The 27,650-nt window shown below is 44.1% G+C and overlaps 1 protein-coding gene across 2 annotated transcripts in view; it reads right to left on the reverse strand.

Annotated features, from left to right (window-relative positions):
- SLC35F4 (solute carrier family 35 member F4) overlaps positions 1–27,650 on the reverse strand; it is a 118,928-nt gene that overhangs the window by 23,043 nt on the left and 68,235 nt on the right. The window contains exon 2 of one of the 2 annotated variants that reach the window (XM_021534644.2): positions 761–949. The exons of the other annotated variant lie outside the window; for it this stretch is intronic. Within the exon in view, the coding sequence (XP_021390319.1) occupies positions 761–949 (189 nt within the window). The remainder of the gene's footprint in view (positions 1–760; positions 950–27,650) is intronic. 2 annotated transcript variants of the gene reach the window in all.

Below are 27,650 nucleotides of genomic sequence, written 5' to 3' on the forward strand. Positions count from 1 at the left end.
TCCTGCTGCCATCAGAGATCCAGTGACAAGAGAAAGGCTCAGCTCCCCCAGGTGAAGGGAGATCCAGCCAGTTCTTCCTCCCCTTTTTGCTCACAGTATCTACACAGGCAGTCTTCCAAAGGACTTGGGCGATCAAATAATTCCCTTCCAGAAAGCTTGGACAGTTAAAGTATTTCACTCATTTAAAGTCTCTCCTCCTCAACAGCGTGACTCACGAGCCTGTGGCTGCACACTGTAACTGCTCCCATCCCATCCCTGCAGCTGCTGGATGGACACCACGGTGGAGAGGTCATTGTTCACCACACCTACAGGCTCATTTCAGCTCAACTTCTGCAGTGAAGCTGACCGATGATCTGAGCCGTGATGGTCTTCCCTAGAAATCCTTCCACCTGCTGCTCCTTCTCTTCCTCTTCATCAGACCACCCGTGGCACGAGCTGAGTTTCTTCGAGAAGGAACTCCTACGGGCCCTGGCGTGTGGCCAGGCTGAAGCTGAGGAGACACAACCGCCCAGCGAAACCCCAACCGTGCGTGGGGTTAAGCAGCTCGGAGATCTTCTTCGGCCACCGAACGCACGTCATGTACCTGCGAATCCCAGGCTTCTCCTCCCGTCCGTGCCACCTTCCCGCTCACCCCCGGGCTCGGGAAGGACCTGCACGTGGCAGACCAAACCTCAGCATGCTCGGGCCCTGCCCCATCTCTGCGGAGACAGGGGGAGGAGGCCTCCGGCAGGCACGCGGCGGCGCCGGGAGTGGTTCCTACCTGATCTGCTCTGCCTCTCGACTCTGCTGTGCCGACAGATTCCCGAGGGACTTCGATTCTGCAGCTCAAGAATGGGAGCAGCAGAATCTTCAGCAACAGATAGAGGGGAGAGCTGCCTAGTCATGCCTCTGTGTCTGCTGGGGCAGTTGCCTCCTGGCTTGCATTGGATGACAGATGATCGTGAGGCACCTGAGAAGAAAGAGTTTGCATCAGTTTTGGCTGAAAGTCCCTGGAGGAACGCGGGGCTTTCAAACAGGCTGGCAGTGAAATGCATACAAAAGGAAGCGCACTGGGGAAAAATATGCAGGTTTCAGCTCTGCTCAGGGTAAAGCAAATAAGTGAGTAAATAAATACTTAACTCTCTCCCCCCTTACAGATAAAAAGGTGCTGCATGAAAACCAGTCTTCCCCATGAAGAAATGAGAGCCCCATGCTGCAGAGTATTCTCAGCCCCGCGGCTCCGTCCACAGGGCCTGCACAGTCAAAGGGATTTGTACTCACATGGGGCCCTTCCTGAGCACTGGCACTGAATCAGGCCAGGGGAGAGCTCACCATTCCCCCTCGGGGTGGGAAGGAGAGCAGAGGAACCCCTGCCACCCTGTCAGTGCTGGGAGCCTCTCCAGAGGAGAACTTCCTCTTTCCATCCTCCAGAGTGATCCTTGAGAGTCTTGTATGGAACGAAGCCATGGACACTCACAGGTCTTTTGGATGAAGATTTTGCTACAGGACTGAAGATGCCAATTTTAAGCGTTTACAAACACCAAATCAGAATCTCCACATCTTCAGAGAAGTTGGTTTTTCTTCCTCTGCTACGTGCAGACAACTCCAAGATGAGACATTTCACACGGAGGCTGGACAGAGGCATGAGGTGGCAGAGAAGCCCCAAGTCCCAGAAATACCAGATGAAAAAATTTCCAGTGAGTAGGACACCATATTTAATGAGCAAGAGCATGAAGGGCTGCATTAAGAATCAGGAATCAACAGCAACGAGTGCAGTGCTGGAATCCATCAGTGTGACCGGTGATTGATTGTGCAAGGACTTCCAAATTTATTGCAGGTATCTCTGTAAGAGGTCAACACATGAGCAGCACAAGAGAGTCGTCTTCTCCAGCAGAAAGTCAGGATGGCAGGCCATTCTGGCAGATATAAATGTGTGTTCATGGCCAGCTGAGATCACCCACTGCTTGTTTTGCAGCTGCTACTTCAACTGGTGACCATCTCACCTAAACTTGTGGCAGATACCCATACCCAGAGCAGCCACTGACCTTGCCGTGACTTGGAAGGATTTAACATGATAATCCCAACTACTTCATATTGAAAAGAATACAAAAATAGACACAAACCCCATGTGTCACAACTGTGGCAGAAATCCCAGAGGGGAACATTCTTTGTTGCAACACGAGCCATTCCAGTGCACTTTGAGCAAAACTCATCAAACTCAACTACTACTTGAAAGTATATTCCAAAGCAAGGGCTGTATCCAAGACTCAAGAACTGAGACAGGACTCCTGCCAGTGGGTTCATGCAATCTTCCTTGGACTTAAAGATGTGCTGGGTTCACCAAGTCTAACAAAGACCAATGTATAAAATTCAGAATTATGCAGAGAAAAAAAAAAAAATAATCTCTCAGCCTATTTAGAGCCTGCAAGGTTTTTTTTACCTACCAAGTAGACAAGTGACTGAACCACCAGCTGACCCTCTCCAGATGATCTTTCTCAAGATGCTCTTCCCTTTCTTCTCTGTCCATTATGAGGGAACTCTGACTCAAGGGGGGCACTCAAATTTAGATTCCAACTGATGATGAAGTCCTACAAGTCCAGTCAATGTAGTAAACAACCCACACTCTGACAGCACACCTACAAACCCACTTTGAAAAATGAAGACCTACATGATGAGAAGCAAGCTAAGCACTGTGTTGCCTCTCCTCTATTTTTGATGAGCATTACTTTCTAAGGAGCTTTCTAGAGCCTACTGGATGTTTTCAGACTTTAAAAAAGCCGTTCAGCTTCACAAATTTACTTTTTAATGGAGAAAATAATGATCTGGCAGCCAAACAACTCTCTGCATGACTTTGTTCCACTTATTTCAAAACTCCAAGAGCTACCTCTCCCACTGGTCAAAGAAGAAGAACATCATCTACTTTTTAAGACTTAATAAACATCTTGCAATTTACTCTTGTGAGTTACACCTGAAAATTAGTCCCAGACTCCATGAGGTTAAGCCAATCACTACATTCAAAAGTAGCGATTCAAAAAGGTATTTCTGATTTTTCAGGTCCACAACTTAAAGAGGTTTTATTTTCAGGAAGTCTTTGCTGGCTGCCTGTCCTTAGAGAAGAAGCCACTGAGGTGACAGGCTCCACATCACTCCTCATTTTGATATTCATCATTTAAAGATATTTCATTATGTTGAAAGACACATGTTATGTCTCAGTTCAGATTTATTTCAGAACATGATTCACATTATACTCAGCAGAAGTCTAGCAAGTGACATGCAACCAAAATTCGATGGAAGTCTATTCTTCCTCACGTGCAAAAAAGAGCTCTGAGTTATTTGTATCTGCTACAACAAAGAGGCATGAATCTTCTCCTGTTCATTGACAAACCCAGCAGGTGAGACCAAAACTGTAATTCAAGAGATTGCATTAAATGGAAAGTCACTGCTTGATTTACTGAACTTTTCTTCCCTTATACCTGAAGCAATCAGACAGCACAGCCATTTATCAATATTTCATTGTTACAGCTGGAAAGCCTGGGACACCTAATGCTGCTCAATCTGAACATATTTTAAGGATATCTGTTGATAGGAGAGGTGAAGAGATAAATGCTGGGCTCACTTTCCAAACCTGGAGCCAGCAGCAGGGACAACAAATCACCACCTGTGCAGCTGAGCAGTGAAACCTCCCAGCTGGGCAGTGCTGTCCCATGGGAGAGGAAGGGAAGCAGAGCTCATGGAACTCTGGTTCTTTGTCTCACTCCACAACTCTCACCTGTGCAGCAGGGATCTGCTAAGTCCCCCCAAACTTGGAGGGATCAAAAGCAGCATTTTCCACTGAACTTCCATACAGGGAGTAGCAGAATCACAGAATGGTCTAGGTTGGAAAGGAACTTAAGATCATCCAGTTCCAACCCCCTGCCATGGACAGGGACATCTTCCACCTGACCAGGGTGATCAAAGCCTCGTCCAACCTGGTCTTGAACAACCTCCCTGAGCAGAGATGTCAACATGGGGGTGGGATTTCTCACACAGTTCCTGGCTTTAGCAGGGATGAATCACAGGCTGAGTGTTAAAGCACATTTTGGGCATCATTTGCTAGCTTAAGAGAATGCTACTGGAAGAGACTGGGGAAAAAACAAGCAAGAAAAACCTCACCAGACTGTCAGATCTTGCTGCTGGAAGTGTTCCTTGGATGTTGTAACTGAGTGTCAAAGCAAGACTCTGCCAATAGGACTGACCAAAGAGGAAAGGGAGAAATGGAAAGTACCTCACACTATTGTATCCAATGCATCTTCATGCACCAAACACACCTGGATTATTTTTCATTATTGCATAAAAACAAAGCCATGCTCCTTCCTATGTTTTTTACAATTACTTTAGTAATTGTAATTTTTTTTTATGATTATTTTTTTTTACTTCATTTCTTAATCTGTTTCAGCAAATCTATTTCCTCACCCTGCAAATGTAGATGCTTTATAGCTTAAGAAGTAAAGCCATTTCTCTGCACATGGAAACCAAAGAGAAACCAGCAAGGGGAACATGTGGCTTTCCACATGACTCTAACAAAGTCTGTCCCCATCTTGCATTAATTATTGTATACATATCCGAGTGAACTTTGATTTAGCAAGGTAATTATGCCTGTGACTAACCTAAACCATGTGATTAATATCACTCAAGTCCATGTTCTTTAACAGCATTCTGAGTCCCAGCTGGGGAAGGAGGTGGCCCCATCTGCTGCTGTCATCATGTCCACTCAAGCCAGGAAGGAGAAGCACATGCTGGTCCTCAGAAGCATTTTCACCACCACCTGTAAACAATGCACAGCTCCCTTGCCCATCTGAAAGATGCAAGACATGACTTGTGGCATTTTGCTCATGGTCAGGTTTCCAGATGCAGCTCACACAGTGAGAAAATGAGTCCTTGACTTGGCTAAAAAAATCCCTTTGCTGTTTTCCAGGGGGTTTGGAGAGAAGGATTACACCCTGAGGTTCAAAACCAACTCTCTTCAGATCATCTTCCATGACAATGGCCTCACAGCTGCTCATGGATCATGGAATATCCTGAGCTGGGAGGGACCTGCAAAGATCATGGATTCCAAGTCCTGGCCTTGCACAGACAGCCCCAGGAATCCCACCACGTGTTTGAGAGCATTGTCCTAATGCTCCTTGAGCTCTGTCAGGCTTGGTGCTGTGACCACTCCTCAGCCACGCTCTGCGTGAAGAAGCTGTTCTAAATCCAACCTGAACCTCCCCAGACACAGCTTCACGCTGCTCACTCTGCTCCTGGATCACATGGATTGCCAGTGAAATAACCAATGCAACACAAAAATGCACTCTTGGAACTAAATTCTATGGCCAGATCATTTTAGGAATGGTTGTGTCCTTTTTTTATCCAACTGTCCTGATGGAAATTTAGAACCTCTCACACAGGTAACTGAATTCCCTTCAAAAAGCCATCTGTGCATTCACGACAGTGCATTACTGACACGAAGTGCTGGCTCATTTAGAGACAGCAACATCTGGCTTGATGGGATGTGCCAAAACACATTCTCTTTATTTGATTACACAATGAAATCGATGGTTAAATAGGTGATGGAAATGAGCTGAACAATTTCTGCGTGTTATATTCCCAAAGGCCTGCAGAGCACTGGTCACCTCTGGCTACCACCACTGTCAGGAGAGAGAGCAGCTTTGCCAAAAGGCCACTCAAGGCACCTACAATCTGCCTTTTACTCATTCAGTATTAAAATAGTCTTATTTTACTGTGTCCTCAAAATCCCAGCTCCTGATTTCTCATTGTCTCTGTGCTGACAAAAGGATGCCTCCATTGCACTGCCACGGAAACCATGGCTGGGCTTTGACAGATGGATGGAGGCAGGAGTGGGTCTGCTGTGGCGTGGAAAACACGTCAGTTGAACGTTCCTGCTAAATTGGGCCCTGGAGAAAGAATTGCCAACATTCTTTTTGCCCTGCAGTGGTACCTGCAGGAGCAGCACCCACCCCAGTGATGGACACAAACCCCAGTGTTCCAGAGCCTGTGCACGAGCTTCCCTCGAGCAGGGGAGGGCAGGAAGCTGTCCCAGTGAAATTCTGCTCTTACTGATGCATAGCAAGGAGAAGATGATGTGAGTTTTGCAGCCAGGGAAATACTGGATGCACACGGAAAGGATGTTGAGTGGTGCTGCTGTTGGGAGAGGTGAAGAGAGCTCCTTCTGTCCATTTTACAACAAAACCTCATTAGGTTGGATTAGCCACAGCTTTAATTGGATTGTTTGCTACTGTTAGCACACAGCTGGGACCAGGGTATGCAACACCATCACTTCTCAGTGACTTAGGTCCATAGCTTATTTTATCCCAGCCACTGCCTGGAAAATCAAATTGTGCCCTTCACTGCACTGGTGTAAACCCACAGCACACCAGTACAACCAGCCCAGTGGTCTGGGCACACACATTGACAAACTCTCCAGCTTTTAATGTGTTCAGAACCAGCAATTTGACCAGGGGTGTGAAGTCATGATTACATTTTACTAAAGCCAAGCAAAATCAAGAAAACAAGCACACATGCTTTGCTGGCAGCATGCTACACAGGTTTGAGGAATAAGCATTTCTTGTTCAGTGAAGAAAATTCCTTTCAGCATGTCTCAGGCATTTGGAGATAATGTTCTCCATTTAAACACTGCAATGGGCTCTGTGTATTAGTAATGTCTGTTCAGAGTGATGCCTTGTTCTGGAAGTTTTCATATTTGAAGGGGATGAGAAGGTTATAGTTTTGTTTTGTTTGGTTTGGTTTATTTTTTTTTATGCTGGGGAAAAGATTTTCAGATTATAACGAAAAACAAATGACTCAGTGATGGCGTACAGCATTTCTCTTGTACTATGATTAACTATTGTCAAGAGCAGAAAGCAGAAAAAGCAGATATTTTTGTTGTGGTTTACTAGTGACATCCATCAGCAATTTCTGCCAATTATCTCTTCAGTGTCTGTACACAGCCCTCACTCCAGATCAGCATACAGCAACTTTGATTACAACCAGGAATCTCAACAGCTTCCACGTGCCCTTCCATCCTTGCAATAAAATTAACAGAGAGAACTTAAATTTCACATCCTTTAATTCACTTAGTGCCTGATCAAGGATGTGCCACTCTACATCCTCACACCTGAATAACGCTTCCAGAGGAGCAGCTCCAGCCTACTTCTAAGGGGAGAGAATCTGAGTTAGCCAGTCAAAAAATCCCCCCCCCAGACCTGCATCTCCTTGGTATTTGTAAGTGGGAAATAGTTGATTTCCCACTTATAAGTGGGAAATATAAGTAGGGAATAGTTTATAAGCAGGAAATAGCTAAATAAATGGCACAAAGCCTTCTCCTCACACATCCCCAGACCCCCACAGTCAACAGCTCCTCCTTGATCTGGGGCTTCTCTCATTAATTGCTCCAAGTCTGATGCCTCTATGTGCAACCCTGATTAATACAAGCCTCTAGATGCATCTTTCTGCACATCAGCCACATGCTCTTGTGCTGCAGAACCTGCTCTGAGATGGAAGCTCTTGTGCCAGCCACCCAGCGTGCTGTGTCCTAAAGCCTCTGACCAAGGACAGCAGCACCAAGTGGATCCAGGCTGCAGCAACCCCCATGTGCAGTACCTGCAGCTATTAAAAAATGACAATAAAACCAGGAAAAAAAACTTAGCAGGAAGGATGTGAACATGCTACAGGGTGTAGGCAAGCTGTGGACTGCCTCTTCCACAGCCCTGGAGCCCAAAAGCCACTCTAGAGAATTCTCAAATTCTATTTTTTCTGAAGTAAGTGGATCCTGTTTGTATTGGTCTGGATCAAGGCCTTTCCTCAAAACATATAAAAATAATTACTAGAAAAACCCCAAATTCCTGCTCAAATCTTTGTTCCAGCTACCTTTTATTGAAAACATAGTTTAAAATACAGACATATTTTTTCTTATTTCAGCCTAACTCGAACAAATGTATCACTGTTTTTTTTTTAAGCATGGACAAGGAATTTCATTGATTTGACACCAAAAATAACACAGCAGAGCCAGTGTGGGAGTGTCAGAGCAGATCCTGGGAATGAGGCTTATTTGAGAACATCTGTGGTGGAACTGGCAGCTGGAATATGCATTTTGAAACACAGTGGCTACTCATATTTGAAAGTAACTAAGCATGACAGCATACTTAAGAGTTTGAAGGAATGTAGAAAGGACTGCTGCAAATGAAGAATGATTTTTATATGTTGAAATCAAAACTTCTACAACACACAATGACCTACAAAAAAAAAAAAAAAATAGAACATCCATTTGGAGTGAAATGTTTTGGACTGAACTCTGCTGTTAGAAAACATTGATGGCCTCTCCATTGAAAAACAAATGTTGTGTTGAAATCTCAGAATTAACCATGACAGCTCTGGAGGCAGAACACACTAACCTTCTGTGGGAAGGGGATGGACATCTCCTCCTTCAGCACAGAATTTTTTCCAGGCAAAGAGGGGAACAACACTGGAACAACCATTTGTCTCCTTCCAGGACTTTATTTTAAGTTTTTGCTTACAGAACACCATTATTTTATTTTTTTGCTTACTAAACACTCCTAGACCACCTCAGTGATAACTTCTGAGTGAGGCCTTTGGGACTCACACACTCCAAGGGATATCCTTTGCTGCATCAGACCACAGGACTTTTTTCCCTCTCCCAGATATGCCTGATCCAATATGAATTCAAGCCAATCTCAGGATCAGACCATCTTCCCAGCACTCCAGCACTGGCTGAGCAAGAGAAACACAAATAATTTCATTCAAAGCTGCACACCATCCCATAAAAACCCCTTCTGCTATACATTTTGTAATTAATTATATCAGATGTGCTCCCAATCGTTTCGCAATTTATACATTCTACTCCAAACCAAAAGGTTAACAATCAATTTTAAAAAATCCTCTGAAAATTAATCTTGTCATTGCTAGAATTCGATGGCATTTCCAGAAATAAACAGACATTAATAGTTAAATTCTCACTTTCACTGCTGTAACTGAAGAGTGCTTCAATGAAAGCCAAGAGGCTGCTTTGACATGAAGTTGTTGTGAAGGAAATTTACACCCACCACAGTCCAGATATCACTCATATGTACCTCACTAACAAGTAATTACAATATAGCTTCTATTTTCAAGAAATACTGCAATAAATCCAGGCTGTTTCATGGATGTCTCAAGATCCAAAACAGCAGCCATGACACGGATGGACAGCTCAGCAACACTTTGTATTTATTTTGTATTTTATACTGTATTTTGTATTTATTTCCTACAAAACCTGTTGCCTCTGATCGTGCCTCCAGGGAGTGATTCACTCCAGCTCCCTCAGATACCAATCTTGGGAGGTGAATCACCTGCTGCAGGTGCCCAGCTCTCCCAAATTTCTCAGTACTTACCAAGGCTTGGATTTAGATGGATGTGGATGAGTCCAAGGCTGGCTGCCTCAGACTCAGGCCACGGCAGCACTGCAGTGCACTGAGCACATGCTTCAATCCCCTTGCCTGACTTAGAGCCTGATCAAGCACATTTGAAGAAGGGTGGGTTAAAAGAACATTTTCCAGGTAAGCAGCTGGGTCAACAGTAGGGATTTATCACTGTATTGCTGAATTTTACAATCCCAGGAGATACTTCCATCTATTTTCTCCACTGCCCTTTGCCGGAACTCAAAATGTCCCTCAGACATTTTTGGAGGTTCCAGACCCAGGTCAGAAGCATTTGAGACGCTGGCAGGCAGCTGGAAACAGCTGTGATTTTGAGTTTGAGCCGTGGAATGAATTACCGACTTTGGAGGTGGAACAAGCAGTCACAAAAGTTTAGATATTATAGTAGAAGTAGTTACAAAGTAGAGGAAAGAATTTTTTAGTGCTGTACAGTGGGGTTTTAACACCTGTACAGGGGGATTTCTGTTTTGTACATGGGGGCCAGAGGTTTTAAGATGGAGGGATGTAGGTCCTGTCCTTCCTCTTTCTTCTTCCTTACCTCCATGTTCTTGGTGATGTTGGCACTCACAGATTGGTTTAGAGTAGAAAAGCACCATTTAATATAGGTAATAGGCATTGGGGAAAAACTGTAACCATGTAACACGTAATGTACCATATAAAAGAGAGCAGCAGCCCTGGGCAGGGAGAGAAGAAGCAGTCAGAGTCAGAGAGGATGTCAGGGTGTGTGTGTGCCTCTGCCTGAGCTGTGAGCAAACCACAGCAGCCCCAGAAGAAAATCTTTTGGATAATTAGCAATAAACTGCCTTGAGACCGAACAACAAGAGGCTGCAGAGTTTTTCTTTGGAAGCTCGGGTTGGAGGAGAGACTTTTCCACCACATGAGACCCCAGACCAAGCCCAGGGTTCTCACACATGAGCAGCACTTTTGACCACTTCTCTCCAAGCACTGGGTGCACCTTCCCTATCAAAGGAGTCTTCTTGCCTGGATTTGCACTCTCCAGGATCAGCAGTTCCTGTGGGTTTATCAGGAGGGATCCAGGAAGCCACAAAGCTGAGCTGTGTGAGAACTGCCCACCCAGAGCACACTGCTCCCCTGCTCTCCTCCCAGCACACAGGCTGCTCTGGAATCTCTTCCATGTGCCCCCTCATGCTGGGGAAAGAAAGGGGGGACACATGCAGTCCTTTTGGGAAGCTGGTTGCCCTATCTCATTAGGATTCTTTGGGAATTCACGCTAAAATCTTTGCTGATCTGTAAAATCCGGCTGCAGACACATTTAATGTATGGGTCCCATATTAATTCAGCTTGGCCAGGTCCATCCTGAGCAAGAACCTTTCCATTTGCAGCCTGTTGGATATGACAAGTGCTGTCATGCAGTCATTTCCAGTCTATTGCCCTTTCTTCCAATGCAGACTGGATTTTCCCTCCCTCAGGGACCAGGCAGTGCAGTTTGGACACTGCTGCTGCAGCCCAGCATGGGCAGAAGGTTAAGACAGGTCCAACAGAGGTGCCTGGCAGCAGCTGGACTGGTGAAGCTGAAGGCAATCACAGCCTGCCTTGTGCCCTGTGAGGCTGGGACAATCTTTAATGCTCTGCATTCCCCACCAGGCGTGACACGAGCCTGGTCTGAGCCCTCAGGAAATAAAGAGCAGCAAATCACCCCATTTCACCAGCACAGCCAGCTCACCTGGCCATAACACTGCTCCTAAAAAAAGCAGGTGAGGGTATGAATCACAATATCACACAGCCTAAAGCCTGGTTCTGTGCACCAGCAATAAGCACTCAGCTCCTCCAGCTTTCCTTAAGGCATTTTTCCCTCAAGGAAAAAACACTAGGTAACTCCTAAGCCTGCAGAATTCTAAATACCACACACACAATTCTGAGAAAAACAACAAAAACTCCTGCCTGGTCTATCAAACCCCAGCCCAACTGAAGGCAGCCTGAGCCAGGTAGATCGAAGAACTAGAGGTCACGCTCTGCTGACCAGCACTGGACCGTGGCTCTTGCTTTGTTTTTGCTCCTGGATGAATTCAACTCACAAAAAGGAATTACATTTTCACTGCTGGTTGGCTCAAACCAGAGACAGCACAAACACCTTGCAGTTTTACAGCTCCAGCATCCTCACCACACACAGCCGGTGGGAAAACAGCTCATTTCTGGCACAACAAGCAACTTGGTGGGAAAACAGCTCATTTCTGGCACAACAAGCAACTTGGGGAAATACCACACATCTCTTCAGAACATCTGACACTGAGGATTATAAACTCAAATGGTGCAATTAAAGCCTGAGATTTCTATAGACATTTAAGTGAAAAACTCAAACCTGAACATCAGGAATGTTTTTAAGAAAACGTTCCCTTTTGACCTCTGATTTATACGGCACATGCACCTACTATAAATTTTCAGCACACTGATTTTTATTTGTTTCACTATCAGGGCAATCAAATCTCCTGCTGGACAACAACACCAAACTCCCAGTGACTCTGGGGCGTGATGTGAAGTTGATGGGCACTCCTAAAGGAACAAGGTTCTCCTGTCTGATAAACAGCATACAAAAGAATTCCCAATTTCTATCTTGTGGTTTCTGTATATCTGTGGTGTTTCTGTATTAAAGAATTGCTTAAGAGCTGACACTTCTGAAAATGAGGGGGGGAAAAAGCAGTTTAAGGGGACTGCTATACTGAGCTGAGGACAGCAAGCACAAAAAAAGTTGGTGCTCTGTCTTCACAGCAAAAACAATAAATCTAGAGCAAACACAGTAAAACACTCAAGAAAAGCCAATAGCATTACATGGACCTCATTTCACATAATTTTCAAAGCCAGAATTGAAGTACAACAACTTTATCCATTGTTCACGTTTCAACATCAGTTTCTTCCTCGTGAATCGCTCACACAGCAGTTGAACACAGGCAACAGAAATTTAACTACCACTTATTTCAGGTGATATTAAAGTGCTAAAAATGCTATCTGAGCATTACTTTAAAAATACACACACACACACAACATTCCTGTTACTCTGCACGGAATGGAGCAGGAGGAGCACGCGGAGTGAACTCCTGCCTAGGATGGGATTTACAGGGGTGGAAAAAAAAGGCATTTACCGTCTGGCACAGGCGAATTTACTTCGGAAACATTGTAAGATGGTAGCGGTGCCACTCTTGCTGAATGTTTCCTCATCCTCTGGGATTGCTCTCCCACTCAGCTGCTCGCTCTGGCTCTAGTCTGCATCGCCCTTGGTCCCGAGTACTACAGCAAACACGGGGCTATGGCTGGTGGCTGGATGCTGTTCTGGAGATGCTGCAGGAGCCTACGAGTACTGATTTGCTGTTTCCCTGGGAAACCATTTGCAACACGTTCAAACAATGCTTGACCTCTGCCAACACTTCTCTTTGATTCAATTGTTGAGCGCGGCAGATAAAATATAAATATATCAGCGGCGGCGCCTCGCGAATCGAAACCGTGGCAGCCCCTTCGCAGGAAATTGGGATTTCACATCAAATCTCTGCGCTGTGCTGGCAACGCAGACGGGAGATTTCTCAGACAACTGTGAGAGAATTATGCAATGCAATTTTCTGGTTCCTTACACTGTGACAATATACAGATGATTATAGTAATTATTTTAAGTAAACTTTGAATAATGGGACTCCTATAGAGCTGCTAAATCAGGAATGCCTTGGGCAAAAGAACAGGTGACATCCAGGTCTGTGTCTGATAATAAAGCAGTGGTACTGCAGGAGGCTCTTCTAACACCCTACTAAAATTGTCACAACCAAGACAGACACAGAAAAAAAAAAAATATATATACATATATCGGCTATGGTTGGTCTATAATTCTGCCTCACTTCCCCTGAGACAGCCAGGGATGTCCCTCTTTCCCTGACACCTTCTGTCTCTTCTACTTCCTTATTATTACTATTCATATTTTTAGAAGTTGTTCACTTGGAGCAATGGAAAAGTTTCACTGAGCGAACTGGTGTCAAGCCACACAACTTCTGGAACTCTTAGAAGATCTCGTCCCCTTTGTGCAACCAGCACTGTGCTGGGAGCTTCCTTTGCCAGGAAGTGCTTACTGACACCTCTAAGAGCCCTGGATCCTGAGTTCTTCACCAAAAGATCAACTATCAAGTCTTACCCAAGAATTTGTAGGGAGAAACATTTACTATTTATATTCAAGGTGTTTGCTATTGGAATGATGGGAAATAAAAAAGGAATGACCAGAAAGGCAATTTAGTTCTACCAGAATCTGCTGGAAAAGCTGCTGAAATTTTAAGGGTGCTAGCTGTGGCAAGCACATCTCTCTCACTCTCAGGATTTTTCATAGAGGTGCACAGAGAGAAATGAAAGATAAAACCATTTCTATTTCTGCTCCTTGTTTTTCCTATGTGGAATGTGTTTGGAGAATTGTTTACCTGGAGTGAGTGCTTGGTTGGATTCTGGTGAGGATTGTTTAAACCTGATGGCCAATCCAACCCACTGGGGCTGGACTCAGAGAGGGTCACAAGTTGTGTTAGAGTCAGAGAAAGTAGTATGTAGTTTTAGTATCTTCCTTTTATATAGTATATTAATGTATTTTAGAATAGTTATAATAAAGAAATCATTCAGCCTTCTGAATTGAGTCAGACATCATCATTTCTTCCCATTGGGCTCACCTGCATTTACAATATACCAGCCCTTTTATCTGTAGTCTTTGTGCTTTTTACAGCAGCTGAGATTGGAGATTCTTGGCCCGGGGCTTAGTCCTTCTTTCCCCACTATCCCACCAAAGAGGGAGAAGCCACTGGCTCTAGGGAAGGCCAGAGTGGTTTGAAAAGGATGAAGAATAGCTGGGTTAGAATTCTCCATCTTGGGCATCCTCAAGCATGGTGCTGGAATCTCACAGGATTTACACAATAACGTGCTGTGGTTGGGGTGTGTGTGCAAGGACTGGGCCCTCCCCTAACCCTCGGGGAGGAGAAGGAAGGAAGCAGAGTCCCACCTAGATCATCCTCTGGATGCAGCCACAGAAGAGGCTGGCACATGGGGAGAACTGTCCTGTGGTATCCTCATGGAAGAGGCAGCCTGTGATCCCACTGTACCCAGAGGGGTAGGAAGGAATTCTTGGATCCTTGGAGCAACCAAGCAGGACAAGATCCTGCCCTGAACATTCCTGTAAAGCTGCTCTCTTGTCTCTCTTTGGAGACTGAGTGGCCTCACTTTTCTCTTGAGGCACAGTGATTAACCCTATGGAAAGGAGGGACAAAGTACCTCATCCCACTCCCACAGCCATCCCTCCCAGTGGGACACATCATGGAAGGAGTACAGGGAAGAGAAATGGTTACAGCTGCCTGATTTTCCACCCAGCACGTCCTGTCCTGAAAGGCTTAAAAATCTCCTTTAGAATCTTCATGATATCCCTAGTGATTCACAAGGCTCTTCACCATGACAGTCTATTCCAAAGCACCAACTGCACTGCCTTGAGCTAACTGGCTTTTACTGCTTATCTGCATTCAGAGGATTTCCAGCACTGTTAACAACCACTATTCCAAAGGAAATTATCTTCCCAATTTGCAGAAGGAATTTTATTCTCCTGTCCGAAGTGCTGAGAGTCAGCAGAGTTTGTGATAGAGTAATCACCAGTCAAGTAATTGCTGGCTCCACAATCACAAGGCTCCCTATTAATACATGTCTAGTCCTTGAGCATTTATATAATATAAACAACATAATAATATAACACAGAGATTGCTTTTAGAAAACCATTTCTGCAAACAGGGGTTTATAATGGAATCATTAATGAACCTTAACAATGGTGAGGATGAAACGCATGAGACAATGTCAGGCAATTCCAGACATTTCTTCCAGACAATTTCAGCACTAACAACAGAACGTGACCGAATCTAAGAGTTGCTGCCTTTTTTTATTCAAAGGAAAATCAGCCATTGTTTCAACATTAAGTCAGAAGCCAAATTCAACTCCTCAAAGCAATCTTTCAGATCTTCCCCCCAGTCATCGCTGCTTCCTAAAACAGTTACACAAGAAATGAAGAAGATACAAAACTGCTTAAAACTATGTGGAATTGGTACTTAGAACTTCCCTCAAGATTTCAGTTTGGAAAGCATCAGCTTCTCTGGCTACACAAGACTGAACTTTAGCCATCTATTTCTGATCCTTCCTCTGTGCTCTCTATCTCTGCTCTTCGTGTGCTGAAGAGTAAAATAAATATGGAGTGGAAGAGAGAGGAGGAAGCTCTGTCCCTCTCTCCAATCCATCCATAAGTGCAATGTGATGACTGACTTACCAGGATGGCAAAACAGTTGCTCCAAGTAACTACTGCAAGACTACAAGTCAACATAAAATCCACAGGTCTGTGCCACCTTACTCACTTCATGTTCATGCAAGGCACCAGAGTGGGAAAATATGGGTGTTTCCCTCCAAAATTCAAGACTAAACTAAGTTTCCAGGTACCTTTACAACAGTTCTTCATATGTTGTTGCTTGCTTCAAGTTCTGTGTTGTTTCAGCCTGGAACATGTTCTAAGTTTTCTTATTCTCAGGGTGATGCTCCTCATAATAAACAATAAATAATAACAGGCTCTGAAGCACAAGTCTGATGAGAAGCAGCTGAGGGAGCTGAGGGGGAACAGTCTGGAGAAAAGAAGGCTCAGGAGGGACCTTCTGGCTCTGCACAATTCCCTGACAGGAGGGTACAGCCAGGGGAGGTTGGGCTTTGTTCCCAGGGAACAAGAGACAGGACAAGAGGAGATTACTTCAAGTTAAGCCAGGGGAAGTTTAGATTGGATATCAGGGAAGATTTCTTCATGGAAAGGCTTGTCAAGCCCTGGACCAGGCTGCCCAGGACAATGATTGAGTCCCCATCCCTAGAGGGATTTAAAAGATGTGTGGATGTGATACCTGGGGACATGGGTTAGTGATGAGCTTGGCAGTACTGGGGGAATGGTTGGACTCAGTGATCTCAGAAGTGTTTTCCAATCTACATATGCAATTATTTTCCCTCAGGAGTCCCTATTTGTCAAGGAAGCCTGCAGTGTGAATCACAATCACAGCAGTGTAAGTGCATTGTGTAAATGACAACCCAGGCTGCAGGCTTGCACCCTCCACACCTGCTCCCAGATAAGGCAAAACCTGATGGGGCACTCACCAAAGCTCTGGAGACAGACCAGCACCAGCATTATTTGGAAAGGAAATCAGTGAATAAGTATTGGTTTTTGGCCCTCGTGTTGGGCCCCACAGGGGGAAAGTCTCCTGCAACAGTTCTGTGGCAGGGTTGAGAGATGCACAGGACTCTTTTTCGGTCTTTAGGTTGTTGTTTTATTGTTATCTCATCAGAAAGTTGGTACACTGTCTACACCAGACTTAGTGCACAGGAAAACACCACAAAATGGCTACAAGATGTACAGTTTCAAGATATTTTAAAGCCATTTCATCCAATTAACTCTTAAAATGTACTTTATTTTTACCTTTCTACTACTAATTCATCCCTTGTTTGCTCACCTAACCTCTGCACTGCAGCTTTCCTTGTGCACTCTGTGCCACCAACACTGCATAAAATGGAGTAGATGAAGATGAAGAAGAAGCTTGGGACAATGCTCAGTGACCTCCATCTTGCCTCTTATCTACTTCTATACTTAAAACCCCCAAAACCTAGATTTCTCACCCTGTGACAAACTATTGTCTGTTTCACACTCTTGTAGACTCTAGTCTATCCCAAAGTCTTGGAAGCTCTCTTCATGGACCAAGGTTAAAGGCAGTGCTTCTCTGGGGGTCAGGAGCCCTCAGAGCAGAGAAATATTCCCCGTGCCCTGGGTTCCAACAAATAAGGTGTGAATTGGCCAACACTGAACCCACCACAGCATGTCTCAGGACAGACTCCTCATGCAGTCCCCCTGGCTGGGGATGCTCCACATCCCGTTTGCTTCTCCCCACCCTCCCTGCAGCACTCTGAGTCCCTGGGCTCAGTAAATATTCATCCAGGCGAGGGCAGGGTGAAGCTCCAAGCTTGCTGACTCCCTAACCAGACAGCAAACCAGCCCTGGCAGCAGAGCCAGGACTGGGGAGTGCTGAATCACATCCACTAACAAGCCCGGCACGCTCCCAGCACAGAGGGGCTGATGCTATCAAAACACACTCTGCTCCTTGGCTTACCCCAGCTCTGCTGGCACTAGTTACTCATACATATTTCAGGGACCTACTGCACAAGGAAAGGTTATTTACTCCTCTCACTCAAGCTGCAATCACAGCTGGAGTTGAACTCCAGGCAATCACAGAAAGTTTTCTGATCCAGAGAGGCTGACAGGTGTGGTACCACACACCCAAGGAGGGCAAATCATCACTGCTAAAGGAAAACAGCTGCGCAAGTACAGGAAAAAATGAATTTCCATGTTGATAATGGGATCCATCTCATTGGACTTTTGAGGTCTTACCAGCCATACCAACATCTTTATAAAGTGAGTGGTGAGAAACATAACTCTTTATAAAGTGAGTGGTTATAATACACCTGTAATGTTACAGCTGTATTATATATATATATATATATATATATATATATACAATCATATCTATAATATATATAATTATATATTATATACAATTATATCTAATATGTTACATGCATTTTATATATTATATTTGTGTATATATATAAAAAACCTGGTATAACCTCTCTTACAGGTGTATTATAATCTGAATGTGCCCACTTCTTTCCCCTGGCTGTTATGGCAGTAATGTGACTTGCTTCCACCTGGTTATATGGCTTTTAGATACCCAAGGTAGGGGCAGATGCTCCCAATGGGAAGCACGGTGTGTGAATGCCTGATAAAGACATGAAAGTGTTCTTTGACTTTAACTGATTTTATAACAGAGCTCAGATCCAAAACTGTGCTGTTTGCTAGTTTTGAACACCACTAGCTACAAGATCCATCTAAAAGCCACTTTGCATATGTCCCTGCAGCCAGCAGGTCAGTCCATTCCCAATCACTAGACTGTAAAACTCTCATAAACATGACTTTTACTGGCTCTTCCAGGCTGAGGCTGTGTTTTAAGATGACAAGCTAAAAAGCCATTATCAAGTTCATTTTATCCCACTGGAATACAAATTAGATGCAAGATGCAGAAGTGACAAACAGTCAAACTGAGATCAAAACAGATGTATCCTACAAAGGAATTTTTATGTACAGTGAAGTGAAGACTTCACTTTGAACTTTTACTTGCTTCTAGCAAAATCAGAAGCATGCAGCAAATGCTACTTGATTTCAAAAACTCAATCCAAAACAACTTCCAAGGCTCGCAGAGAAAAGAACCCTTCACCTCACTGCTGTGCCCAGTCATGTTATATGAATTTTTAAGACTCAAATTCTCAAGTCTTTACTCTGTCTGAGCTCTCACTGGCTTAAAAACTGTTGGCTATTCCTGCTCAGCATTGAGAATATCAGCAAAGCATTTGATTGCCAGGCAGGGGAGGGTCCTCCAGCCCCACCAGTGTGTGCCACAATCACATGGGGTGGGCAGGGCTGCTCACACCTTGTCCCTTGGTGCTTATTCTTATTTTCAGACCCTCAATCCCTCTGTCCATGTCACCAAAGAGGCTAAACCAGATCCAAAAGTGACCCCTCAGAAGTGGGTGTGATTTAATTGTGAATGTTCACATTGAAAGCATTCTACAGTCTCATGTTTTGTTCACTGAGGCAAAACTGGACTTTAACCAGGATTTCCTGTATTTTGCAAATACCAAGAAGTAGAGTAACTCTCTAAAATCTCACCTAATGACTGCAAGAAATACCTACTAAACCTGAAGCAATTTTAACACTGATCTCTGGTTGATATTAACATGAGTTGCTCTTTTCAGTGAATCAGCCCAAGAACTCACTCTTTAATACCCTGATTTTGTAACAGAAGAACACAATGTGATTGATTTTTAGCCTTCCCTAACAAGCAAGTCCTGGAAATAAGATAAAACAGCACCACCTAAACATCCACTCCAAGATGACAACTGAAGATGCGCAGGGGTGCTGCAGGACAGCAGCTCCCACACCACTGAAACCACTCCAAAACACTCAGACCACCTATAAATTTGATTTTTGAAAGAGTTTTGAATGAGTTAGAGAAATCAGGACCTCTGAGTTTTTTTAGATGATGTGGTTTATTTTCTTATCTTCTACACACGCAGGAAGGGTGAGCTCGGCTCACATCTTCACTGCATGGCTCAGAAGGTCACAAGACCCTTAGTTACAAGACCTTTTAAGCATTTATTGACCAATGAAACATTGCCAACAAGGATGTTTATGGTTTTGACCCAATCCTTAAATATTTTGTCTTATGGACTCATGCACAGTGTAAGCTTTCTTAGTCAACCATGTTGTGACACACAAACCTACAGTGCTGCATTCTAAACTCCTTATTTACCTTTGTAACTGCTTTTATTTTTTCTATATCTCAAACTGTAAAACTCTAAACTTTCCTCCTCTTAGCTTAACGTGTCTCTGCTTTAAACTATAAATCCACATTCTCTATTCTAGCACTTAAGTTTGGAAGTCTCTTCCAAGGTCTCAGATCAAATCCTGTGTTTAATTCTAAGCTTTGGCTTAACAGGCCCAAAGTTCTGAGAGTTCCTTGCATTTCAGATTCCAACAACCACCCAAAGCCAGTGGTGTCTTGGCTACTGATGCCTTGGAGTGGCCACCTAGAACAGAGGCTAGACAAGATTAAAAGAATAAGAGTAGGTATTTATTAAAGACCTTCAATAGGTCAGTTAAATGGGCAGTTAAAGCCTCTGAGGGGCTACACCCACGCTGGATGATGGTCATGAGTTTTTCAGACAATTATAAATTTGGTCCATTTAAATATTAGGGGTTAATCCTCCAATTACAGCTTCAGGGAATGAAGTTATACACCCCTAGTTTGCTTCCCCTCCTCAAATTCATTTTTGTTTATAGTTTTGGGGTCTGAGGCAATAGAGTGTCCTTGGATTTCAGGCCTAGCAGGGATTGTTTTGTCTGACCAAAATGTGAAGACAGTTAACTAACACTTCATATGGAATTTTGAGTAATGCAGTAAAAAATTTGAAAAATATAAAAGCTAAAATCCTAAGGCATCACTACCAGTGGCCAGGTCCTTTGCCACAGAATTGTTTGGGTTGGGAGGGACCTTTAATTCTCATTTAATTCAGCCCTCTGCAACGAGCAGAGACATCTTCAACTGCATCAACCACATCACACGTTGGTGTCTCAGCCTAATGGAAATCCCACCTTGACCCTGCTTTGTCCAGCTAAGAACATACACCTGAAACCCAAAAATATCTGATGATTCCCCCACCCCCTCCCTCCACAAGCACTCAACTGATTTGGAAGTAGCAACATCTTCTGCTACAGTGCTTTCGGGAAGATTTTTATTTACTAAGTGATTTTATAGACCTGACAACTAGAGTGTCCCTGGGAAGCACAAGGATTAAATTTTCTATTAAAATAAACCTCATATTTTCCTTAATCACACAAATTTTGAAACATAAACCATCCGCCCACAAGGATCAGGAGGTACATGCTGGTGTCTCTAGAGCTGGAAAAGCAGCTTCTTAGGCTTTTTATTCTGCTGGAATATGGTAATATCATACAGCAAGAAATATTGAAGTTTTAATGCAATTAAAGATGGGAGGAAAAAATATTAATTGTGGGCATGGAGAGCAATTCTTCCATTTTAATAAAAGTCATGCATTGTTTCATGGAAACAGCAAATGTATCAACTTTGATGCATCTTCAATATTTTGCATCAAAGAAGGAAAAAAAATGTAAGGAAAAAAAATTTATATGTACCCCAAGCAACCTATGATAATGGAAGGTGTCCCTGCCAATGGCAGGGGGTTGGAATGAGGTGAGCTTTCATGTTCCTTCCAACCCAAACCTTTCTGTGATTCTATAATTTCAGGTTGACAAAAATATTAAAAAGTTACCTCCAGCATTAGAAACACATTCATATTTAGAGAAGGATCAGAAGGAAAGGAAAACTGCCCAATGAAAAACCAAAAAGGAAATTTTTCCTTCAAGATATTTCATGCACACACTGTTACTGGCCTCAGAGCCTCTGCCAGGCTGGATGGATCCTAATCCTGAAACACCAGGACAAAATGTGTTTAGCACCCCATCATAAATGTCAGCTATGGGGCCTTACCCACAGCCAGGTGTGGTGCAGAACAAAAACTCACGGGGAGCACACAGAAATCTCACCTGGAGCATGCACAGACCTCACTGGAGAAAGCAGAGCTCACCAGACCAACCCACCCCTCCTGCTGGAGGTGCAAGGATTTAGGCAACCTTTAAGGTCCCTTCCAATCTAATTCATTCTCTAGTTCTGTGATCTGATCATTTGAGAAGTGTGAGAATCCAGGGCTTCCCTCTGCTGTTCCGGAAGGTCTGGGAAGTCAGGAGGGTCAGGAACCCCCTGGACAGAGCCCCCAGAGACACTGTCTGTGATCTCTGTCCATGGAAAAGAGTTTTCAATCTTACAGGGTGAATTACAAGCTCTGAGTGTTTGATATGAGTAATAATTAAGTGTGGCACGGGTGCAAAAGTAAAATTTTAGGATTCCAGATTAGGGGTCCAAAGGGGACAAGATGGAGGAAATTGGGTGTGCCTTGTCCTTTTTCTCCTTCTTCATGCCCTCCATGTCTCACTGTGGTGTTGGCATTTTTCTGTTGGTTCAGGCTGGGGACACACTGTCCAACGTAGGTGACAGATATTGGCACGTTCTTGTAAATCCAGCCCAGGGAGTTTCTGGTATTTAATGTTTGTCACATCCCACTGAGGGCAGAGCCCCACACGCTGCCCTGCAGGACAGAGCTGGGCAGGGCAGCAGAACATGTGAGAGATAAACAGAATAAACAACCTGGAAACCAGCACAGACCAATTATGGCTTCTGCTTTGGCAGCGGGGCAGAAAGACAGAGACTTTTACAATCTCAGAATCATCAATACCACAGATTCCAACAGAGAAGCAGTGCTGGCAACATGGCAAGGCCACAAGTTTCTGAAAAACTCAAAATATGGGCATTCCTCAACCTGCATTTCAAACTCTTTCCACGTTTAAGAGTTTAGGAGAAAGGTTCCTACTTCACCCTGGCAACTCTGAAACTTCCCTGGCAGTAAAACACAGCCCAAGTAGACAACCAGCACTCAGTCTGCTCAATAACAAAGCATAAATCGAGTATCCATTCCAAATATCCAATACAGCCTTTCCAGACAGGATAATAAAATCAGACGCCCAACACTTCTACTGTGGCTTTTTTTTTTTTTTTTCCCAAGGAAAACAGCTTGGATGTAATTGCATGTCAGGTAATTATTTGCCTTCCCAATGTTTTATTAACAAAGCTGCCAAGAGTGAAATAAGCTGTCTCCATTTTCTGGTTCTGCAATTATGAAGTGCCTCTTCTTTACCACAAGAGAGAATTGGAGTTGAGAAAACTTCCATTTTGTGCTTGTCATCGTGACTGTGGAGCATGTCAGTGTGACAGTAAATCACTCCTCGTATTTGCTGGCCAGCAGTTAATTAGATGGCTTAGGGCTTCTTTCAATACCATAAATCAGAATTGCACAGCAGGCTAGAAATCCAGGGCTGGCCAGTCCCAAAATTTAGCCACCAGCATGTTCCTGTCTAGGCAGGCTCTATGGTAGGGGTAGGAACTTGCATCATCCAACACTGCAACCCCTACCACTCCAGATGGCAGCAGAAAGTTCCTTGGATGAAGAAATAGAAATAATTTTTAGGGAAAATTGCAACATAAGATGAAGTTTGTTGCCATGTTAGTGGTACTGCATTACATTTCCCAGCCCTCCTGATTTTCAAAGGCTGGGTGCAGAATTCCCAGAGCTTTTGAAGCAGGATCTGAAGATGTGAAAATGGATGAGAGCAATCAGAAGTCTTAAAAAAAGCACCTCATCTGTGTGTGGGGTCAACTTCAACAAGACAGAGGGGAGACAGAAAAACAGAGACCAGTTTGGGCTGAAAGAGACCCTAAAGATCATCTGGTTCCAGCCATCCTCATGTGCATTTTCCTGCCCAAAAGAAAGGATTCATTGGGCATGTCCATGCAGACATGCCAAAACAAACCAAGAGACTTTAATTGCATTAATGAGAAGTTCAGTGGGACAGCAGGTCAACTGTTCCACAAGGAGCACAGTGAAGCACTAAATGAGATGATGTCAGGCAGAAAATTCTCATTGCTGGAAGATTTTTATTCCAGGTAGCCCAGGATGGATGGAGTTGAACAGCTCAGAGCAAGTCCATTTTCCAAAGGGTGGCCAGCCCTGGCAACAGGCTGCTCAGGGAATTGGTGGAGACCCATCCCTGGAGGGATTTAAAGGCAGTGTGGATGGGGCACTTAGGGACATGGGCTGCTGGTGGGTTGGCAGTGCTGGGGGAACAGCTGGACTGGAGGATCTTGGAGGTATTTTCCAACCTAAATCACTCAGTGACTCAACCTCTATTCATGGAGCTAATAACAAAGAGGTGCTAATAATAAACACCAGCTATTATTAGCTGGGCTGACAAGAAAAACTAGGGTGAAGGGAGCCTGCTGAGAGCTCAGAATGGGTGTCAGAAGTAGAATGTTCTGTAGAATTCCCAGAGAAGCATCCCACCACTGCATTCAAATCCCTACAGGCAGTATTTTCCCATCTCTGTAGACATGGAATGCAAGACCACTGTTAAGGACAAGAAGGAAATGTTAGAAAAGCTGTCAGCAAGTACCATTTATTATTAATTATTTGTATGTCTTCTTTGGAAGGAATGGATACCTGAAAGTCAAAACAGCCTCACACCCACCAGCACCAGACACTCGATTACAGAAGATTCCTGAGGCAAATGTGAACTCTTGGGAAGAGCTCTTATGGCAGAGCATCAGGGATTCAAAGGATGGGACACAAGCTCTGTGTCCCAGCCTGAGACTGAACACACAGAGTTGTAGCTTTTGAAGGAAAACAGTGACCAAATCCCAGTGCAGTGGCTGGTTCTGTTTAAGGCCCTACAATAAGATAAATTTCTAGTAGCTCTTGAGAATTAAACATAAAATCTGTTAAATCCCCTTGGTTTCTGCTATTTTATTTTAAGGTGTTTTAATTTTTCACTTGAAGTGCTGACCTAATTGAAAGATGCCTTTGCTCCTACAAAATTCCAGCTACATCAATTTACTGATAGTGAAACAACAGCCCAAAATCTCAGCTGCAAGACATCAGCCAGGCCTTGTGGAGCTGGAGGTTAAGTAATTGTGGTTATAAAGGCTCAGCACAAGACATTTTCCAGCACTCACAGAGCCCTCTGAAATCTGTGATCCGAGTGTCAAAGTCCATCTGCACTCATCAGCAGGGAGGATGCTCATGTGTACCTGGTCCACAGAGAGAGATCCCATGCAAGTTTAATTCCCCTTCTTTTTTTTGCCCTTGTAATTTGGGTCCACTTTAAAAAAAAAAAAAAAAAAAAAAAAAAAAAAAACCATAGAAAATGAGATTCAGCTAGTAGCAACCTGAACATAACCAGTGCTTCAGCTCAAGATAATTCTTTTGAACAGTGGCAAGTTTTTGAATTTTCTAGGAGAAATTCTCTATTAATTATCTGGAAAAAAAAACAGTAAAATCCTTGGGTTATAGAAATTAGAAATTTGGGTACTCAGAAATCTCCAACCAATTGTGAATGTTTCTTGTCTAATCTTCACATAATCCTCCTTAATACCTTTCAGTGTAAATCTCTGCTACGTGCAACATCTTATTAGCAAGACAATAAAGATAACACAAGAAAAGTCACTGAGCAGCATTAGGAGATTAAGGGAGGATTAAACAGTCGTGACACAAAGAAACTGTTGAAGCTGAGTATTCACCATAATTAGTTTGGTTCTTCATACTCTCCCTGGGTCAATTACCCAAGTGTCTGGCTTGTCCTGTTGGACTGTGCTTGATGTGATCAGAGCAGACAGGACTCAGTCATTGTCTCATGACTGGTGATGGTTTGTCAGTGTGAGAGAGAGACAAGGACTCTGTTCTAAACATACACAGCAAGCTGAGTGAGGAGGGGAGACAGACTGGATTTTAAGAAGAAATTCATCTCTACGAGGGTGGTGAGGCTCTGGCACTGGGTGCCCAGAGAAGCTGTGGCTGCCTCATGATCCCTGGGAGTGTCCAAGGCCAGGTTGGATGGGACTTGGAGCAACCTGGGATAGTGGAAAGTGTCCCTGCCCATGGCAGGGGTTTGGAATTGGATGGTCTTAAAAAGTTAATTCCAACCCATTCTGTGATATCTATCAGAAAATGGGTGGTAAAAGCCAAACAGGCTTTTCCTGAAGAGATCCTGCATTTCTTGAGGATGATCACACCTCTTAGTAATGTGGTTTTATGGGTACCTGAAAAGTCTCTTTCCCAGAGAGGAACTGGCAGCCCCATGCACAACAAAACTCTTCCAGGGGTACTTGGATGTGACATTCACATTATCTGGACAGAGAGACATCATTCTGTCTCTCAGGAGAAGCACAGAGGGAAGAAGAGAAAACAATCTTTGTCTCTGCTCCTTTGTTTTCCCCATGTGGAATGTGGTGTGGGGATTGTTTACCTGCAGTGATGGCTGGGTTGGATTCTGGTGAAGGTTTGGGGTCAGTGACCAGTGGGATCCAGCTGTGGCTCGGGCTCTCAGCACAGAGTCACGAGTTTGTTAATTAGTTGATAGACAGGTAAGTAAGAAGTAAGTATGTAGAATAGATAGTCTCTCTTAAATAATATATTAATGTAATATAGTATAGTTTTAATAAATCTATCCTTCAGCCTTCTGATCTGGAGACAGACATCATCATTTCTTCCCCATCAGGGTTGTCTTTTTTATGATACTTGGACAGCTCACCCTCCCCAGACATCTGCCCCTGGGCTGGGGAAGCAGGGACACCTCCACAGTGACAGTGGAGACCCAGTCAGACCAGCTTTACCTGGTGGATAAGGAAGTATTTTTATGAAAAGTCTCCCCAGGTCCTCAGGCCACTCACAGAACTGAGTGGTACTTCCAAACAAGGTGGTTCTAAGTGAAACTGCTCCCAGTAAGGAGATCCCTGCTGCCTTCCAGTTCCCAGGGGAGATGCCTTGTGAAGGCTGACCTAGAACAGAGACTGGACAGAGTTAAAGAATAAACTAGGGATTTATTAGGAGGCCTCCATGGATCCACTTTGGGCAGCACAAGAGCCCAGCCAGAGCTGCACCCCAGGTGAACCAAAATTGTCACAAAATGCACGACTGGTCATGGGGTCTCTCACTTTTATAAGTTCTGCTCCATTTGCATTTTGGAGTTCATTGTCCAATTCCAGCTTTAGCCCATGCAGTCCCATTCTTCTTGTTTTTCTCTCTTCATTCCACATTGTTTGTGTTCTTGAGCCTGAGATTTGGATCATTTGCTCCCCAGCTAGAGCAGGAATTGTTTTGTCTCCCTGCTCTGTGCAGAGAGCTCACCATCCCCTCATATGAAGCCCAGACCCACACACTAAAGCAGCACAGAATGTGAAAAATATAAAAGCTAAAACCTGAGGCATCAGGGGGAGTGATGCACCCCTGGTTTCAGTGGCTCCCCCTGCAAGGCTTTGCAGGAGCTGAGGTCTGCACCAGCAAGATCCAGTGGCCATCCACAGCCTTGAAAGGCCAATGCACTCCACCCTTTTAAAAATCCACCCTGAATCTGAAATAAATTCTTCCTCAATACTTAAAATCAAGCCTATTTACTGCCACAGAGCAGAGTATTGATCTGGTCCTGGTTGAACTTGTCAGAGGTAAATCAGAGTCTGTGGCAGGGTGCTGTGAAGTTATTGAAAAGCCCACCTCTTGTTAGGGAACGAGCTGTGCTCTCAGGACTCAGTCCCCAGCAATTAATGTGGCACCCAGGCGTTCCCTTACCTCCCCTGCTGACTATTGGCACCTTCAAGCCCCTCTGCTCACAGTACCTGATTGTCATGGATTTCCAGAGATTATTTGGCCAGAGCAGGTCAAATACACACCCCCTGAGAGATTCAGCAGGGGAAACACTGCTTTCCATAGCCTGAGGGACAGAGTTGCTCACTCCGCTCTTATTTCTAAACACCTAAGGAGGGGTTGCCCCTTTTTTCCAAAATCTTTCAGCACCTGAAATCCATGTCAATGAAAAGACAGGAAGGTCTTTAAAAACCTTTTTTCTTTCCCCTGATGACTGCCTGGCAATATTTTGCCCCAGCC

This window comes from Lonchura striata, chromosome 6 (genome assembly GCF_046129695.1).
Source record: "Lonchura striata isolate bLonStr1 chromosome 6, bLonStr1.mat, whole genome shotgun sequence".
In the NCBI taxonomy this organism is placed as follows: domain Eukaryota; kingdom Metazoa; phylum Chordata; class Aves; order Passeriformes; family Estrildidae; genus Lonchura; species Lonchura striata.